The following is a 21,101-nucleotide window of genomic DNA, read 5'->3' on the forward strand; positions in this document are numbered from 1 at the left end:
CCATAGACTAGGAATCCTCTAGACTGAGCATAGTAACGCTACCCCCTCTGCCACTTATACGGTAGTTTTACTCCATCTTCGAGTCAATCCCGTGCCGTGATTGGCCCGTGTCTTTGAACGGACCAATCACGGCACGGGATTCGCTCACCTCGTCCCCCCGCACCCCCGTATTTTTGGCAGCATCGGTTTCATGAAATAATTGCTCTAAACTCAGTCTAGAGGATTCCTAGTCTATGTCTATGGCATGTGTGTATCGACGGCAAAATAAAATCGAAACAAGACATGTTCAAAAAGATCCTATGAATTGATGAATCGTCGTCTAACATATACCAGTATTTACCCCTATGTTCTGTATGTTCAGTCAACATTGCGGTAAGTGCTTTGTTTAGATAACAAAATCAATCAACAACGGTAAATGGAGCGTCGATTTTCTAATGGATCTGATTAATTATTGCAGCTTGGTTATGTTTATTTAGTGGATATTGGTTTATAAATAGAAGCGAAGCACTTTATTTAAACTTTATTAGGTACTTAAGAAACACAAATCGGGAACTATGTTTGTGATACCTATCTGGTGTTGAATTCCAAAGAATCCTTTCTCAGTGAAGTTCTACGATACTTGACGAATGTTTAAAATTTCTAGGTCCTATCATCAACAGTTTACCTAACATATACATCGCTGCATATGCATTGAGAGAATTATTCAGGGTCATAATCCAGCAGATGTTTGTGTTTTGTGAAACACACAGTTGAAAACAAACTTCCTTGAAGCTTGTCTCATTGTATTACCTACCTATAAATTAAATTAAGCGTCTTTGGATATTCCTAATAATAGACCTCTTATCGATTAGATGTCATTTGGTTTCACGCAAGCCAAGTTTGAATTCGAAATTTTGGGTAGCGAATACTCTTGAGCATTACTTTGACTTTAGTGAAAATGACAATGAATTCGAAATTCAATTTCATACTAGTACTTGTGACTGATTGAAATCATCCAGAGATGATACCTGAATCTTCTTAGTATGCTGTCAAGTATAATCTAAGTAAAATGTAATTCTATCAATTACATTAAAAAGTGCTACGTAATTATTCTTCGCATGAAGCAATAGTTAGCAATACAAAACGTTTTCCATAGTACGATTCTGGTTAACACAACCAATGTTTTAGTTTAGGGCTGATACTTTCTATATTAGTCGATTTCATTCTATCTAATACCTTTAAACGAGCAATTCTTGTTTATTCATATATTTATTTATTTATATATATATATATTTCGGGGATCTCGGAAACGGCTCTAACGATTTCCATGAAATTTACTATATGGGGGTTTTTGGGGGCGAAACATCGATCTAGCTAGGTCTTATCTCTGGGAAAACGCGCATTTTCGAGTTTTTATATGTTTCCGAGCGAAGCTCGGTCACTCAGATATTAATATCGTAATCTAGGGCAAGACGTTAAATATAAAAAATCTAAAACTTATATCTATGTACGTCTGATCAAGTGATCAATGTGCTCGAAAATTTTAATATCCTGTTTGTAATTCAGATGTGTTTTTAATATTAAACAAATTTCTAAAAAAAGCGTTACTAAGTAATTGGATGTAACGAGATACCCACCCTAATCAACTAATTTTGTAAAAAGAGCGCGTGAAAAACACATTTTAGGTATTTATTACAGTCAAAAAACGTATGAAAAAAGGTGAGAAGGTCGTAACGGTAGGGGGGCGCGGCACTCTTTGATCCTATATTTCCACATGGCTTTGTGCCCCGCGCCGGGCTGACAAGCGGGCAGGCCACACAAAAATAAGGCTTTAACCATGTCATGCTAAGCCTGGCGCCGACGGCAAAGGCTGCCGTACAAATTCGCGTTGAGTTGTCCCTCCGTTCTTCTTATTTTTTCTGTGTCACATTTTCTTGCGTATGTTTTGTTTTGCAAGACAGGAACCGATGGCTTTTGGAAATGTTAACCCCTTTTGTTAGTTGCACCGGGCTTTGAAAGTTCGAATGAAAGTGGATTTTTGTCAATACTGCACTGACAATATCCTAATGCGCGTCTGCGCTTCTTTGCATCACAAATCTAGAGAATTGGGAGCATATTTTCAAATCCGAAGCTCATCTTTAAAAGTATGGCGGGCGTCGGAAATAATTTAAAAGGTCTTATTTGTTGGCCGCAATCTTTCAGGCGACCAGAGGCAGATGTTCTGGCGACGTCGACGCCACAAAATAACTTCGCTCGCTCTTAGCGAGTTCTATTCAAGCACCACAAAAACCTTTCACACCGCATGATTGATCAAAGCACTGCATTTAAAGCGCTCTTTGAAAATGCATCGTTACTTAAACTAAGTACGGACAAAAATGTATTATATTCTGAGTTCAACAGAAAATGCGACTTAAAACTAACTTATGAAAAAAAAAACTACGAGATTAAATATTAAACTATGACATGGGCATTGGTAATATATTATGTGTATATACACACTTATTGATTTCTTCTTTTCTTGCTGTTGTTGTCTGTACATGTCCGTACATGTTTTGTGATCGTCACGAATAAAAATCTTTTATCTTTATCTTTTTATCTATCTTTATATATGTTTGCTTGTGAATTATTATGACCCATGCTATAATTAATTTTAAAATACATATTAAATAGTTATTTTATATGCAAACGTTCAACTGACGTTATATGCAAAATATAATATTCACAATACTAATGATTTAGGTCAGGAACGTTGAATAGGGTATTTGACTACTAGTCAAATCAGTTTCTTTTTTCGAACTGTCAAAACGATTTCCTACTATGGAATTTATATGAAACACTATCACGTGACGTCACGATCAAATTACCTACTCTTTATAGTTTTAAAATGAAAACTGTGTCTAAAAATACGTGTCTACATTTCTCTATTAATCTTCTGGTGCTTTATTTCTCGCATGGTGTAAAATAATTTAACTTAAATACAATCAAATACCCTATTCTAAAAATGCGTTTAGTAAAGACGTGTGTTGTGTGTTTCAGTTTGGGTTAAGTAAGATTCTTTCTTTGCAAACGGTTTGAAGAACAACGTCATAACGATGCCTATCAGTTTATTGTGCGACCCTCATTATAAGTTTTAATAGTGCACGAATACAATGACATCCCCAAATTGTCACAAAGAGACTAGACTACATTATGCTACGGAGTTTAAGACATACCTAATACATATTATATTACATAACCACATTAGGTATATTTAGTTAAACCACTTTCAATTCTAAAGGAAAACATTTCAAATTTAATAAATAAGATATTAAAAGATAGCAAAAGTATTGAAGGCGTACTAGTGTCGTAATCCTTTAATGAAATGGTTTTAAATGAGTTTTAGCGCCAAACGAAGTAGGTAATATCGACATTAGTTTCTGAAACTTTGGCAGTTGAAAAACTTTTTAAACGAAACAAAATAGTACGTTTACCGTTTTCTTTCGATAGCATTCATGAGCGGATTTAAAGAAAATAAAACTGCTCTTCAAAATTGGCATATTAAAATCAGGTGAACCAACTGAAACTCAACTTATTGAAAAAGGGCGAAATATATAAAATAAAATTCATCGAATGAACTGACTTAAAAAATCGTGTATGACTACATTATAAAAACCGAAGTCGGTATATCGGTTATATATAAAGCATCGGAACGGAGAGGGAAATAGAACATTGATAATGGTGTAACGACATCGAGACGAGTGCCCCAGTCGAGTCGTCATTACTAAGCAGGTTTCATTTCAATTGCCCACCATTTCAAGCCAGTTGATGTGCCCTCTCCGCTTACATAGAATTTTTACCTTTGCCGAGCTCATTTCACACTGGTTTATTCAAGATATCGATGCTCTCTCACTCGCGTATGAATGGGAATACGTGGCCAGGGAGCGAACGGGTCGGAAGGAAGACACGCGTCAAATCATAGTCGCAATTATTTGAGTCAATGCTTCACTGGTTTCAAACCCTTGGTATCGTGAGGATTAATTCCCTATGAAGAACAAGGGTGGCAGTCGAATCCAGAATGATTCTTTTCCGTAGTTGTTCTTAGAGAATCCTTCTTTAGTCCGCATCAGGGGTCAATTTGTATACCTACATATTTATAAAACATTGCTTTGATTTAAAGGTAGTGCAAATACACTTCTAAAATAACAATACTTACGTATTCTAAAGAGATTTCGTATTATACGTGTTTCAATTCAAACAAACTATCTAGGACCTAGAACCGCAGGCTAACTGTATAAACAATAATATCAACCACACACGATATAATTAAATCTTAAACATCTACCTATATACTTTAGTTATATACTTTACTATATTTAAGTCAGCAACACTTATTTACACGCAAATCTGGAATTTACAATATCTTAACCCTTATTCGATCGGTATGAAACAAAATGTACCTGTGTTCACCAACTGCTATTTAGTGCCAAATAATCGTGCAGCAATTTATATTAATTTATAACGTCATAACATAATAAGGTAGTGTAATCCTGCTTCCATGGATATCATCGTTCAATCCTTTCCACTTGGCATTTAGCAGTCCTTTGTTTCTATCATAGAATCGCAAACTATTGTATCGCAAACTGAATGATATATTGAAAGGTGTGTAAACGGGCCGATCAAACAGACGCGTATCTATTTAGAATTAATCATTACATTAATTAGCCACATGTTGACGGTTGTTTGCTGTTGGCAATCAGAACAAACATTCTATTATACTATCATAATGCCTAATAATTTACGTGTGACAATATTGTCTAACGACGATCAAGGCTTTGTTCTAATTGGTGTTATTTTAATTAATCTAGGGAAACGTGTTATGTAGAATTACCTGAGACCTGCTATATTTAATACATGGATTGTGCTATTATTAAGTTAGGTAAACTACTGTTTATTTTTTTAAGAGTGTAGTGCATAAGTCTTAATACGCGGTCAATTGGTCATAGCGTGGTGCTGGTGGTATATCATATCATAAGCATAGCTAATTCACATTAAAATAGTAAATACTTTGGACTTGTTACTAATTTCATGTTATTTTTGAATGTGTATTTTTGTACAATAAAGAGTTTAGTACTACTACTACTAAATATAAATAGAAAATAAAATAATACTTTAAAAAATATTACTCGCGACACCAATACACAGCAATTTTATATAAAAACATCATTAGGCCACGTAGGCATATACATTTGAGAACCAGTTTAAATTATTTCCTGTATTTTATTATGTTGAAAATCAGCCAATGTTTATTGTGAAGGATTACGCAGACTTTGGGATCAAAACCGGCCTCATATAATAAGGCAACATTAAATAAACAAACCGCCTGCATTTTCGTGATTGGCACAGGCTTCATTCAGGTAAAAAGCATTTCCTACTGAAATAATCAAGCGTCAGAGGCCGAGGGTTGTTTTTGATAGGTTTCGTGGGTAAATGAAACTAATTAAGCGTCTTAATTAATCCTCCCGTGGGGTGTTTTGTTACCGAAAATATTGATCTCCCATCTCATTGTGGTGGCGGATGAGGCTAACAAATTGAGGGCCCATCACTATTGTAAAATGTTATTAGTTTTGCGCGGTGTAAGCCCCTACCAATTATGGCCGGTGGGCTAATAAAAATACATTGCTTTTGATAAACTGCACGATGAGACTAAAAGATTAAACAATGTTAAGCCTTGTCATTACAACATTTGCTGTAAGAAAAAAAAACATCATCTTTTTGGAGTTGTCCAAGATTTTTGCCACGGGTCATGGGAGCCTAGGGTCCGCTTGGTAACTTATCCCGGGAATTAGTTTAGGCACTAGTTTTTACGTAAGCGACTGCCATCTGACCTTCCCTTATTAGGATTAGTCCAGACTAATAACCGGTTTCAACACGAAGTTTTCATTCACCATAAATCGAATGGTAAATATCAAATGATATACTTATCGTACATAAGTCGGGGTTTGAACCCGTGTCCACCGGATTGAAAGTCAAACCTCCTTACTGCTAAGCTACCAATGCATGCTTTATAAAAAAACATGGTGGTTTTTTAATGAAAACGGGCTCCATTTCTTATGTTTTTACTATTTAGTAGGTATTTAAATAAGATAATAAATTTAAATTTTCAATGTCTGTGCTATAAATTGTATTTAATCCTAACAAAAGCTGTAAGCCACCATTTTCATAGTTTGTATTTTAACCCCCTTATTCATAAAACTTTACGAGACTCAATTATAGTTAACTTATATTTTACCCACTTTCTTACAAAAGTTAAAAATGAAAGATCTCGACAAACGATTAACCCTTAAATACATGATTTTTTCGTTTTGCCCGAAATTAATATATATATCACATAATTGTTTGCCGTTTCTAGGAAAAATAGTAAAAAAAATTATATCATCGATTTTCACTGGGAAATCAGTGTTAAAAGTTGCATAGTCTAAATCATATTTTTGGAAATATATAGCTATTAATAAGGGGTATAGGAAAAATCTTAACTGCCAACAGAAAGGTACACTATTTGTGATGTTCCTATGATAAAATTTGTAAATATAAAAGAAGAACAAACCCCGAAAAATCTGCCCAAAAACACATACTAAAAATCATCAACTTCCAGGTTTTTCCAAGTTTTCCGACATTTCGTCTATAAACAAATGTAACTTTTATAAATTAAAATACTGCGTAAATTTATGTAATAATTCGGAAAATTTATTAGTTTTACTATTGAAATAATATACAAGAACAAATAGAATTTGTTTAATAATGCATAACATTTGATGTTTATGTTGTGTGTATAAATGCATCACTATGCATTTAAGGGTTAACAGTTAGTTGGTATGAGGTTTGTACCGCGTTTATGAAAAACGCCATAAGTCATGAAGGTTAGTAATTATTTCATTTGTATCTAATTCAGTAACCTTACTACTAGAATAGAAACCAACATCAACAGTTATAAAATATGTAGATATTAGATTGATGATGTTTTTGAACTCCCAAATCTGATATGTGTAGGATGAACTCAAGGCGCTCACGTATATATTATCAGGGGCGGATAGACAGACAACAGTCATAGTTTGGTAACTCAATCAAATCCGAACAGCGTCGCTCGGAGTTCGAAGCCCGTACACTTGGCCTCAGTAATCTGAAGGGTAACTATTCGGACTCAAGCGAATAAATGATTTATGATTTAGGGATACAAGTCTCGCGTTGAAATTATGATACTCTATGGCTGTATTTATTTGTCCGCTGTGTAAATTTATGATTAATTATATAAAAAGTGCCACGACTAGGAGGGCATTTAGAATTTAAACGGTTCTTGCCCAGACACGATTTTTGTTTTTAATTTTGATATTTTATTTTCTATTTCGCTCATATATTTGTTTGTAAATTTCGTAATTTCAGACCCAACTGCGGCGAACTGTACAAGCTTATTGAATACTGTTATCTAAATTGTGGGTCCTTGATGCCCCTAACAAAGATTAAATTAACAGGTCGGCTGCAGGCCATAGCCTGGGGGTTAAATTTCCCAATTGGTACCGTCGCGTCGGCCTTAATGCTCGATCGCGTGGCGTACGATAATCCGCTTGTAGTTGTAATAAGGCTAATTGAACTATCGTTACGTCATTAGTAACGATGTACGTTTAGAGCCGGATTCAACGTTTTCAATTACGTATGCGAGTAGGAACGCAATTTCCAAATCAAATGATAATCTTTGCTAATTGGATAGAGTGCTGATTTTCGAGCGTTGAGTTAAATTTACGTTTGTTATTGTATCGATTAATTATATTTATTGTTTACTGGAAATAATGATGTGAAATAATTATATCTAAATTATGATAATAGTTAATTTAATCCGTTATAGGCAAAATGTATTCGTACTACTTTTTGCTGTAGTTGCAATTCGTGTATGTACATAATATTACGGCAGTTGCATCAACCGTACCTTCGTCGGTAGTAAGCGGAAAAAATTTAGGTAAACTAAGGGTACGCCCGCTTAACTAAGCGTAGCTTTTGGCTTTGAATATTACAACTCTTTGCTACTAAACCTAAGGGTCGGTAAACTTTTGAGGAGAGGGCCAACTGAAAATAGAATTACCTACCCAGATACCTCCTACCATATGTTCCGACTGTACAAATAAATAAACTAGATTTTCTTGGCTTGACGAGTACCAATAAAAAAAATGTTTAAAGTGCGAAAAAACCTTGTGCCAGTTTCGGTGCAAAATGATTAGGAATATGTTTGTAAATCACCAGAACCCTATAGTATAAAGGATAAGTAAACATGTAACTTACGGCGTTACTGTGTGTCTGGTCGGTCTTGAGCTCCTTGTGGTTGGAGAACTGCACGTAGACAGCGCGCCCGCGCAGCTGCGCCACGCAACCGCCGAAGTACGCCACTATCGCCACCGCGGATATCTCCTCCGCCATCTCGAGGAAGGCCTGCGACAATATATATCAAGATATAAGACCAATATATGAAAAATGTAAACATATGATTACAAAAAGTACCTACATGGGGCGTATTTATAACCAAGGTGACAATCGATGTTTGTAACGCAAATCGGAAAGGACCACGCGCCATATTGTTCTCATCTGTTATTTCATTGTTTATTTTCAATTCACGTTAGACCAGGCGTGTCTCACTCCGCGATTTCGTCGCTTTGCTACAGGTAGCTAAAAGTACATCCATACGGCCCCAATTTTGGGGAAAGCCATAAGCCGCGCGTGGCGCTGTCGCCACCTAGCGGCCATATCTGTGCTGATCGTAACAGACGCGTTTTGTTAGAGAGTGAATCTTCTGTACTTTGTACTATTATTTATTCTGTGGTTAGACTATTAACGTTTGTCACCTTGGCTACTAAGTTAAATTATGCAAGTAAAACGTTCGAAAAACTACATACATATAACCTGCTAAAAGATTTTTTCGTATAATGACGTCTACTAGGCCGTGATCTCCGTAAGGGCACTGCAATTGCGTTGTTTGTGTGATGCATACGAATGTGTACTCCTTGTGACGCAGTTCTAATTCATCAAACATTTGTAACATGAATATTATATGAGATTAAAACGGCACAGTGTTATTTTACAATCCATTATGATGAGTAGGTAATTTTGTATCACCATACTAGTAGTAAATAATATTGTATGACAACGAACCGAACCAAAATATCTTGCACAACCTAATTGCACTGAGCCTAAGAAAACGATTCTTTCTTTGGCGATTGTAACTATCTCTTACCAAGTAAGAAAGTTCTATTATCTTCATTACTTAGAACTTACATGATTTTTTTTACTGCGAGATTTTTTTATTTATAAAAAAGTTTTATAAATTACTTTCTTAAAATACTGTCTTGTCTAGTCGGCCTTGTTAAGAAAGCTAACTGGTGAAGCAACATCATTAGCATAATGTACAATTGACTAAACATCATAAGATTCCCCAGACCAGATAGTACTAATATGAAAATGTTTCAGGATGTCTAAAATCTTAAACCTCAACAAAGAACATCTTCCATTCCGTTGCTCCACCGAGCATCATTAGAGTTGTGCACAATTTAGCAAACATCAGTAATAGTAAACTCAAGTATTCCGCTTATATACTGGGTACGGAAACCGTTGTATTAATTTCGACAGTACTGTCCGTGCTCTATTTCACCTGCCCCATTCACGACCGCAGAATCCTGCTTTTGGCATTTGAATACGGCTGACCAATGTGCAAAATACACCGCTACCGGCCGCAGCAGACCGCAGACTAAATAGAATATTTGTGTGATGCTAATTAAAAAACAAACACGCAAAGCAAGCGTCAGAAATAGGGATGTTGACTGTAGTTTAAATAATTTCACGTGTACGAAATAAAGTAGTAAAAATGCATTGGAAAAACTAGTGTTTTGACGGTTCGAAAAAGAAGCGGAGCGGCGGAGTTTTATCAGTCCACATACCGGTCAGGGGGCTATGAAGAAGTATGTATTTCCAGCCTTGGTGTTTTTCAGTGTAAAAAACTGAACATACACGATCGTGGGGTTATTTCGTTAGTCCTAGTTTCATAGATCGTTTCAAAACACCATTACAAAATGTCAGTAAATATACCTCAGAAATATACTAGTGAAAAAATGAAAATTATAAATAAAGTTTAGCGACATATTTTTACTACTATGTTAATTACGCATAAAACTCATTCATCTACTGGTGCATAAATCAACCGACTTTTATGTAAAAGCGACGCCAAACCCTCCATAAATGTTTGTGTATCAATCAATTCCCATTATCACTTTGTCACGCGCGGGTCGATCATACTCGTAAAATAATGTCAACGGCTCTTCGGGTTTAATCACACAGAGTGGAGGCGATTGTCCGCGCCCACTTGCGCTGTTTGCCCACCTCTCCACTGATAGCGCCTTTGTCATCGGACCCTCAGAGCTTCGATTAACGTCAACTACGATACTCTTTTCAAATAAACCTCTGAAACCATCAAAGTATTAAAGTTCGGTACAGGAGTGCGCTTGAAATTGATTAGCTTCAAGTGACATAGGACACGGATCAGGCCTTGTGAGGGCTTTACAGGTATTAGGTTCGTTGACCGCACCTCAGGTGGATTCTGATTCGTCAACCGAAAGTACAGGTGGGCTAATGGATTAAAATGCAATCAACCTATGTCAAAGGCTTTAGGTATGCAAGTAATCTTACCTAAAAGGTAAGGGTTAAAATTGGGTACCTACGTTGATAATCGTTGACTCATATTGGTTTTTGTTGTAAACTTGTCAGAAAGTTTGTAAAAGTGAAGACGAACGAGTTAAAACGCTACTATATTCCTTAGATGGGGCTTTGGCACGGCTCCAAGTCACCGTATAGTCCACAATTTGTTGTCGTGCCACCCACACCTTAAACATTTCCTCTTCCGCAAGTATTGGCAATGTCTGTCGTATTCAGTAACGGCATGTATATCAACAGGTATACATAGATATTGAATATTGAGATACCACACATAGGCACAAGTCGTATACAGACACAAAACTCTAAATAGTCCTACTTTTAAATTTTGAATTATTTCTTCGTATGATCTTCGTGCTATTTTGTCTGTGTGTGTGATTCCTCTTTCAAACATAAACAATTGATACTAAAGTGTCATTCTATGGAACTTGCTATATATGTAAACAAAAGTCACTAGTAAATTGACATTCAGAGTCAATTTTAATATGGCGGTTTGTTTACATAGTTAGCAAGTTCCATAGAATGGCACTTGAATTTTTACTGGGTATGCTACGCTTTAACTTTCTCGAGATAAGGCGTAATGTTAATCTAATGTCTGCTACATCTAAAATATTAAGGGAGAGTCAGACTGCTTAGACTTGGTGGCGAAAACGACTACCTTGTTTGTTCCCGACAACTACCTACGTTGTCGTGGCCATCGCCTCCTAGATAATGGAACCTTTCACACGACTGCACACCAGTACTCTCCAATTGTCCGTTCCCGGACACTCCTTAATAATCTTTTATCTTTTGCACCTGACTGCGACTTGTTTGCCGACCAAAGTCGTAAACTTTTTAAAGATTTTTTACGTTTCTGCGAATCAAACACGCAATAGGTAGCTTATTAATCTCTTTATTATTACTTACTTAATTTTACTACTTAATTTTACAGTGCATTGGTGTTAGCTGTAATGCTGTAAAATTTGATTTCAATAAATATCAAATATCAAATATGTTATTAAACTGATTTTGTGTACAACAAAAATACCTGCATAAAGTTAGCCTGCGACTGTTCGCGAAAATGTATTCGCCCGTTTCTTTTCAAACAAGCAAGATTGTTTTCCCTCACGCGGATACGAGGCGGATGTCATACAAGCTATTTATTAGCGGGGATAACATTGTCGCGTCCTTTTCCTGTAATATCTTTCCTTTTTTATTATTTTATCTCACGGCTGTAAACTAACTCGTTTTTAATTTGTCACCGGGAAATCGTAAATTTCACGTCGTCTTGAGGCTGTCGCGACGTAAAACATGCTATAAAACCAGTCGGATGTCGTCTCAAACAGGCTCGGTCACTCGTAGCTAGAGATCAGAAGGCTGTTACTCACAATACTTATCGGATGCATCGCGTTACAAGGACCAGTTTAACTGTGTCCCTATTTTTACCCGGTAGTGCGACAACAAATACGGCCTATGTTTTTAACTCCCATCTATATCAAAACATAGATAGAGAGGCAATTCAAAATTCTTCGAAAATTTCCAAAAAAGAACTGCACTATGTAGATCCAGATGGGTAACAACATTTTATTTTATTGACTGCATTCATGTAACGTTAGTTAGAGAATGCTTTTTTTTTTTTTTTTTTTTTATACCACATAGGTGGCAAACAAGCATACGGGCCGCCTGATGGTAAGCAGTCACCGTAGCCTATGGACGCCTGCAACTCCAGAGGTGTTACATGCGCGTTGCCGACCTTTTTTTAAAAACCTGTACACTCCTTTTTTGAAGAACCCCATATCGTAGACCCTCGGGAAAACCTCGGAAGGGAGCTCATTCCACAGCCGGAGCGTCCGCGGGAGGAAATTCCTCTTAAACCGCACAGTACAAATACAAATACAATACAAATATCTTTATTTTCCAAATTGACATGACATGAAACCTTAGTAATTAAATTAAAATTAATTACAGAATATGTACAACAGCTTCTTAGAACAAACAATAGCCCTCACACTAGGTCGAGCCTGTGTCGTGAGGACTGTGGGGCATTAAGCATAAGGTTTACCAAACAAGATGCGTAGGATACAGATCTGATAATTAGAGGCAAATTTTGAAGTAAGATAATACTATATATTACTAATAATAACACAAAGAACTATACAATATACATAACATAACTTAACATAACTTATTTGTACAGATATGTTTCGGGTTTATGAGTTTATAAGTGTGTGTGTGTAAGATGGTGTGTGTATGTGTGTGTGAGAGAGACAGTGATCCTGTGTATGCGGTGCGCTATTGCAAGGGTTTTAGTATGTCTTCGGTGGCCTTGTAGGAAAGAGAGATTAACCATTTCTTAAGGGTGTACAGCAGCTTATTCAGAGAGAATTTTTGCACGTTGAGAGCTTTTAATATCTGGTTGTAGATGTATGGATGTAAAAACTGTGGGAAGCGTCGCGAGTAAGATGTTTTTGTCAAAGTTTGTGGGACACGAAAAACCCTTTTGCGTTGTAATGCTGCGTATGTGGGGGAGTTAAGAGTGAGTTTATGCATCATCATGGCGACCCTGCAGACAAACAATCGACGAACTGAAAGTAATTGGGTTTCGGCGAAAAGTTGGTCTGTAGGATGTTGGTAGGGCTTCTTGTACATAACCTTGAGAACAGCTCTTTGTGCCCTTTCTAACCCGAGCATCGTGGTAGTACCAGCTCCGCCCCACACCGATATGCAATAACCCAGTATAGACTGACATAAGGCAATGTAGACTTGGCGTAGGACTCGGTTATCAGCAGAATTCCGAAGTAGGCGCATAACATAAATCATTTTTCTTACTCGCTGTGAGAGTGAGCCTATGTGTTGCTTAAATGAGAAATGCTGATCAACTTCAACACCCAAATACCGAATGCAGTCCGTTCGACTGATTGAATTGCAGGGGTCATTCGATGATAGACCAGCAGCACACTTGACATGAATCGCATTGGCTTGCCTTGGCTCAGAGGCTTTGGTTTTATGAAAACAAATATATTTGGTTTTCTTTAGGTTCAGAGAGAGAAGGTTATTGTCTAACCAGCTTTTCATATCTGACATACCCATTTCAGCTTTCTGCATAGTATCAATCCAGGATTTCCCGTAGAAGATAGCTACTGTATCATCTGCATAGCATATGAGGTCGCACTGAGCAGGCGTGATGGAGAAGATATCATTTATATAAAGGATAAATAGTGTTGGACCTAGAACACTCCCCTGAGGTACACCGAAAACAGTTGGCGTTTCTTCGCTCAAGTACTCATCTACCCGCAGTCTCTGGTACCTGCCGGTAAGGTAACTCTGAAACCACTGGAGCGGAAGTCCCCTAATTCCGTAATGCTCTAGTTTTCGCAGTAGTAAGGGCACTGACACGGTGTCGAATGCTTTTGCTAGATCAAGAAATACTCCCACACACTTCAGGCCGCAGTCTAATGCAGAAGTGACTTTCCTGGTCAAGCTTCCGACAGCATCTTCCGTCGACTTACCGCGTCTGAAACCGTATTGGGAGTCCTCTAAGAGGGTGAAGTGGTCCAAGTAGTCAACTAGGCGACTATTAACAATTTTCTCAAGCAATTTCGAAAATATAGGCAAGAGATATATTGGTCTATAGTTTTCAGGTGCGTTTCTTTGGCCACTCTTGTGGATAGGGATAACCACTGCTTTCTTCCACATGGAAGGAACTATTCCAGTTGTGAGACTTAGGTTGAATATATAAGTTAAAGGACTAATTATAGCAGATTTAATAGCTTTGAGGAGTGAAGGTTTTATGTTGTCAGGACCAGGGCTACTATCATTCCGCAGCACACTAATAAGTTTGGCCACTTCGCGTTCGTCAGTAGGCCGCAAAAAGAAAGTGTGTGGCGATGAGGCAGCTTTGCTGAGAGTAGATGGGAGAGTAAGCTCTGTCTTGTTCATTTTTGAGAGTAAGTTACTGGCTAGACGTGACTCCGTATTGGCAAAGTGTCTATTGCAGTAATTTATTGATTCTAAGGGCGTTGGCTTTATTTTTGTTAGTTCCGTGGCTTTTGACTTACTATTCGGGAATTCAGCAATGTTTTTAATTACTTTCCAGAGTCCTTTTTTATTACTTAGGTTTTTTTCCAATTCTCTGCTGTCATGAGCGTTTTTTAACCTATGTTGTAACTCTGTAAGAAAATTTCTGTACCTCTTATACACCAATTTGCGCATGGGGTCGTCAGGGTGGTTTCTTAGGTCCATGTGTAATCGGTCACGATGTTTTTGACATTTAATAAGTCCAGGTGTTATCCACGGCTTCAAATTATATGTCGATCTACTCGCACGTTTTTTAACCGTGTGTTTTTGTACTACCGATTCAAGGACCTTGTGAAATTCCTCAGCTGCCACATCGGGGTTGTTTTGTTGCGTTACCGCAGACCAGTCTTCTTCTTGGAGTTCTAAAACTATGGCACGGCAGTCTGTTTTAAAAATAAATCGGTTTTTATCTTTAGGCTGCTCGGTATGGAAAGACATTCCAAGTATCACAGCTTCGTGGTCAGTAATATTAGTTTTGCATACTAGGCCAATTAAATTGTGGTATTTTGATTTTACAAATATGTGATCTAGGCAAGAGTCCAGTCTAGTGGGTTCCGAGATTGCTGGTCGAAAACCTGTTTCAGCCATGAAGCACAGATACTCGTTGGTCTGGTGGTCAAGTGTGTTTAAAATATTAATGTTTATGTCCGCGACAGTACGCGACCATTTAGGTTCTAGGGTGTGTGGATGAACACCCTGCCGATGGCGAGCGGTGCGGTGATAGAAAGCTGCCGTTGGCATCATGTCAAACAATTCTTCAGAGCACAGCCCATTGTACAAGCGGTAGAACACACATAAGGAGGCAAGGTCTCTCCTCAGACTTAAAGGTTCAATACCGCTTGTGAGTTTGGGATCATCGACGATTCGTACAGCGCGCCTTTGGATTGAGTCGAAGGGTCCAAGATGCTATTGAATATAGTTGAAAAATACGTTTGTACTTTTTTATTTGGCATCTATTTTTAATGTATTTATAATTACTTTAACAGCATTTCGCTTAATATATATATATATATCCAACTACGAACGACATTCACTGCAAGTAATGTCAAAACAATCTTAACTAAACATAGGAATATTACAATTCGGATGTCATTCTACCTACGCGACGAATCAATATGTACCACGCTTTCACGCCGTTCAAACGTTCCCAAAACCTAGGCAACGAGCATCGATCTTGTACATCTGATATTATAATGAAATGTCACCATTATTCAATTTAAAGTTAAAACTTCGATAAAGGATATTCATTGAGCCCCTCTCGACCCAAATTGAAATTTATTTCAGATGTCCCCTACCCTTAATTTCCGCCAAATATGATTTGAGATGCAATCTCGTCCGGGGTCAACTCAAAAATGTATTCAGTGTCATCTCTGAAAAAAAAACATTCAATTTTTGTGTCTACTTGACATAGATGTGAAATTGGTTATAATAAGTCAACATCTCTCTTGGTCAATTACAAAAGTCTTTTAGTCCTTTTAATTAACTTTTACATGTACATTCGTACATACATTAAATCTTAGTTTGTATTTTGCCTAATTGCAATACAATTACAAAAACACACTAAACCACAAAAACACACTAAACCAAACTACACTCAGTTATTTACCAGCATAAATTTTTCATATAAAACGAGCAGCCTGGCACGTATCCGTACTATATTTCGCCGGCAAGGCCCTCAAGACTAATTGTGTTCTTGTCTGTATTGTACAAGGAATACTAAATTAACGGAGGCTGATGACGTGTCGTCATTGTACGACAATGTCTAATTACTGGGGCGACGATAATATCTGCTGCTGTTCTGTGCGTGATTAATCTTGACCTGGCGATTGTTGTACTATTTTTAGATTAAAGGTATAATAAGAAAGCACAAGAGCGCTAAAATTGCAATTACAAGTGTACAAAAGAAAATACCGACGCAAAAAGAAGGCTGTTATACTGTATATCTGACGCCAATGTCTGTATGTGTGGCCTAGTAGCTCTTCAAGGGATGAACCAATTTAGATGCGGTTTTTTTTACATGAGAGCGAGTTTCCTTAGCTATGTTGCGGTGGTACTTAGCTATGTTTGATAAATCTACCCAGGAGTTTGAAGCATATCAGCTCTTTTCCAAAATGATGCAACATTTTTGGCATAAACTTGATTTTTTTGGCAAAATGCGTATGGGTTTTTAATTTAATAGTTATTGTTCTCGTCTAGTCTGTCAAAACATAGGTAAGTATGTATCCCAATACATACTTACCTATGTTTTGACTTGTTTGATACTGTTTGTTACTCGCAGTTTATCTTACTGGCCCCAGCCAGTAAGATAAACTGCGAGTATTTATGTCAACTTTTGACTAAACGAAATTCCAATGCCGATGTTCCATTTGTATACAATGATTTATAACTCAAGATAGGTTATAGGCGTTCCAAAATTGAAGCGCTTAACTTGTGACAAAATTGGACAAGTTGCCTTTAGACGCGGTTGGACAAGCGATAAATGCGCACGTGTTAACGATCTCCCGCACACCGAAAGAGAAAGAGACAACCTTATGTTTAACAACGAGTGTGACAAAGATGGATGGCAGGGATCGGAACCGGTTATTTGCAAAAACTTAGAAATAACCATATTTTACGAATTATTTTATACTCGAAATGTAGGACTCAGTTGTGTTTTAGGTTACGAATTCGTATTATTAGATTGCCCAATTAGAAATGAAGTAATTAGCAAAGAACGAAAAAATACCGTTTCCGTTCCCATACAAAAAATACCGGTATCCGATCCCTGATGGATGGAATGAGAAAATTAATCAAAAATAACAAATTTCTTCGTAGGCACAGAAATTAATATGGAAGTATTTTTTGTGCTCCTCAAGTATGAGTATAACCTATCTATGGTTATATAATATCATTGTTTGTATACATAAATGTTGAAATACGCTACAACGTCGGTCTGCACAAGAAGCGCCGTGCTACGCACTACACGTAGCAAACTACTACGTGTATCGGATTCGTAGCAGGCGTCGTATTTCGTAGCAGTAATTATAAGTTGTTATAGCCACGGCTATGAAAATTATAGCATAATAGCTTGTATAACCTTTTTTGCTGTAAAAGGAGGAATATTTTAATGCAACGTGCTAGGGCGGCATTTAAAACTTATAAACCCCTCCTCGATTTCATATTAATTACCAACAATGCATCTACAAATATACTTCAAGAAATATTTTCTGTCTTTATATCCAAATTTACATGGTTGCAGCACTAATTTACAAAGGAAATTTTCCTTTTATTCTCTCATATAAAAAAAACCACAAATTAGCTTGTGGACGTAACAGGCTCTCGAGCCCGATATGTGGGGCGAGCGGATGCACAACAAGTGGCTGGCTCTCCGCAAATAGGCCGGCGACTATTGTGCTACCTACCTACTTAGGTTTTTGTAGGTACGACTATAGGCGGCCGACGTTAAGTAGGTTAGCGAGCGTAGAAATATTATTGGACAGTGACTTGAATTTAAAAGTTTTGGACTGTATTCAAGGACTAGCAGCCATATTCGAACTTTAAAATACGTCAAATATTAGATATCGAAACTGCGTTCCTTCAAACAAAAACGTCACTTTTGACACTTGTTTGACGCTGACATATCCAATCCATATCGTTTCGATATCTAATATTTGACGTATCTTAAAGTTCGAATATGGCTGTATGTTATTTATATCTCCAGAAAAAAGACTAACGCATTCATGAAAAGGCATCCTTTAATTTTATCATAGGAGCGGACATGACACGCTGGTTTTGCCTGTGCCAGAAGTAAGAGGGATTTATAGGTAGGCACCTATTAGAGTCTACATTTGACTATCGTCATTTTATAACGATCACTCTAGAGCAGGGATGTAACGGATGTGGTTTTATCGGAACCGAAAGCGGAACCAGATGTTTTAAATTTAGTTTATCGGAACCAGAAGCGGAATCGGAACCGAAAACGGAACCGGAACCAGAACCGGAGCCTGACTAGCGTGAGACAGTACCTACTGTCAGTAGGTACACATTATACAACACAACATACGAATAGGTACTTTAAATTCAACAACACGAATAAATCAAAACATCTAATTACTGCAGCACGTGGCAAACGGGGCTATGAGTGAATGACTGGTATAAACCTGTTTGTTTTTGATGTACGCCGCTCATGTCCCGCTGCCGCGCCAAGCATTGACATCCGATATAACATCCGTTTCAAAAGTAACGGAACCGGAACAGAAACGGATGTGTAATACCAAACGGAAGTTCCGACTTAACGGAAACGGAAACGGAGCTCCGTAACATCCCTGCTCTAGAGTATTGCTTTAGTCGTGAAAAATCTTTAAAAGCTTTGCCATATAATGAACCTGACACTAAATAAACTCACAACACTCCGTGTACTCTAGACCAAGCGGACCCTCATGTAGTCAAGGGACCAGTTTTAATTTTTATAAAAGATGGAAGATGTAATTAGTGGCGCGCGAGTCCTTTTGTTTTTAACATACGGTTCAAATTAGGGTTGGCGTTGGTACGTTCTTTTGTCCACGGCCGCTGACTTGCGTCCGCCATTCATCGCAAAAACTTCTCAATAGTTTGAGAGCTTCAAGTGGTGAAATATTCCCGTGTTTGGAATTTGTTTAAGTTTTGTGAGCGCAAAAAATGCTGTCGAGTGTTGGGGATCTCAGCGTTTTTTCACGGCAACGCAACGTTGCCATTAAAGGTAACAGTCCATTTCCAGCCGCAGCTGCACTACTGTTAATTTTACTATGGAAATTGACAGTAACAGCGACGCGTTCAGTAACAGTAGTGCAGCTGCGGTCAGGCTTAAAGGCTTTCGCGCATTGATTGCTTAGCGGTAAGGCGTGCGGCTTCCAAACCCGAGATGGTGGACTTTTCACCTGACTCGTGCAATGAGTTTGTTGGAGTTTTTGTATGAAATAATTATATGATTTTCATTGATCCTCAATGAAAATATAGCGAGAAATGTGGACTGATGTGATAAGTATCCGCGGAGCCAGAGGAAGCCAAAGTTTCACAGACAACTGAACTTGATAATCGTGGAAAGCCAAACGACTTTGTGTCGGCGCTATATAGGTACTACTACTTGCATTGAATTAAACTTTTTTAGTATATATTACTACATAGTATCACAGAATAAATAATAGTACTAAGTACAGAAGACACTCTCTAACAAAACGCGTCTCTTAAGATCAGCACAGATATGGCCGCTAGGTGGCGACAGCGCCACGCGGATGTACTTTAGCTATCTGTAGCAAAGCGACGAAATCGCGGAGTGAGCCACGCCTGATAGTATAACACGAAGTCGGTTCCCGCTGAATGTCTGTCCCTATGTATGCTTAGATCTTTAAAACTACGCAACGGATTTTGATGCGGTTTTTGATAGACAGAGTGATTCAAGAGGAAGGTTGGTTTATATATAATTTGTAAACCCGTGCGAAGCCGGGCGAGTCGCTAGTCTTGTATACGTACAAAGATCAGAAGACAGTAAAACCAGTTCGCTATCTTAAATTCCTTGCTTCATCTTCTAGGGTTGTAGTCTCTGCAGTTTTTATTTTCAAGCTTTTTTGTTGAAATAAATGTATGTAGGTAGGTAGTAGGTACTCATTATTGCACACCTCAATAGAAAAAAAACAATACCGAAAGAAAAAAGGAACACAAGTAGAGGTAAAGAAAAGGCGGTCTTATCTCTAAAAAGCGATCTCTTCCAGACAATCTTTAGGTAGCGGAAATTTTGAAACCATTGAAACTGACCTGATTCTTTCCTTTGAGGACGAGCACGTTGGTGACTCGGCCGAAGGGCAGGCCGAGCTGTATGATCTCGGCCTCTGTCGTCTCGTTGGGTATGTTTCGTATGTGGATGACGCGCGACGGTTTGCCCACATTCTGTTCCAGTTTCACCTGCGGACAAAAAAAAGTTTGTTCTTTCACTGATTTCGATTTTTGAAGTGAAAACTTCTTTAGCGGCGCTGTGCACTTTTTGAGGTGGGGAAAAAATGTTAAACTCGAGACAGCGTAAGACGATCACGTGTCCGTAAGATTTAGATGGCCACTCATTTAGATGGCATTTAAATCAATAAAGAAAAACTCAATGACATTACATGAAAAACTGTTACTGCAATTAGGGCTTGCAAATATTCGAAACTTTCAGATATTCGAATATTCGACTTTTTCTGACGACGTATTCGAATATTCGAATAATTATTCGAATATTATAAAAAATAAGAAAATGAACGAGAAATCGGTTTATTATCGTTTTATTCAAAACCTTTTTTCACATATTGCTAAAACTAGTGGCTCTGTGAGCTGTAGACCTCGCGAGCATAGCT

General features: G+C 37.6%; 1 protein-coding gene and 2 long non-coding RNA genes across 13 annotated transcripts in view; 2 read left to right on the forward strand and 1 right to left on the reverse strand.

The window, feature by feature from the left end:
* The window catches only part of LOC134650357 (uncharacterized), a 483,167-nt gene that overhangs the window by 176,833 nt on the left and 285,233 nt on the right, over positions 1-21,101 (forward strand). The gene's annotated exons all lie outside the window — the stretch shown is intronic.
* Positions 1-21,101, forward strand: part of LOC134650355 (uncharacterized) — a 355,978-nt gene that overhangs the window by 175,578 nt on the left and 159,299 nt on the right. The gene's annotated exons all lie outside the window — the stretch shown is intronic.
* Positions 1-21,101, reverse strand: part of LOC134650195 (polypyrimidine tract-binding protein 2) — a 669,692-nt gene that overhangs the window by 35,564 nt on the left and 613,027 nt on the right. For all 11 annotated transcript variants that reach the window (XM_063505114.1, XM_063505121.1, XM_063505119.1 and 8 more), the window contains 2 exons: positions 20,527-20,673; positions 8,287-8,433 (listed from right to left, as the gene is read on the reverse strand). In XM_063505114.1, coding sequence (XP_063361184.1) covers positions 8,287-8,433; positions 20,527-20,673 — 294 coding nt within the window. The remainder of the gene's footprint in view (positions 1-8,286; positions 8,434-20,526; positions 20,674-21,101) is intronic.

This window comes from Cydia amplana, chromosome 8, assembly GCF_948474715.1.
Source record: "Cydia amplana chromosome 8, ilCydAmpl1.1, whole genome shotgun sequence".
NCBI classification, from domain to species: domain Eukaryota; kingdom Metazoa; phylum Arthropoda; class Insecta; order Lepidoptera; family Tortricidae; genus Cydia; species Cydia amplana.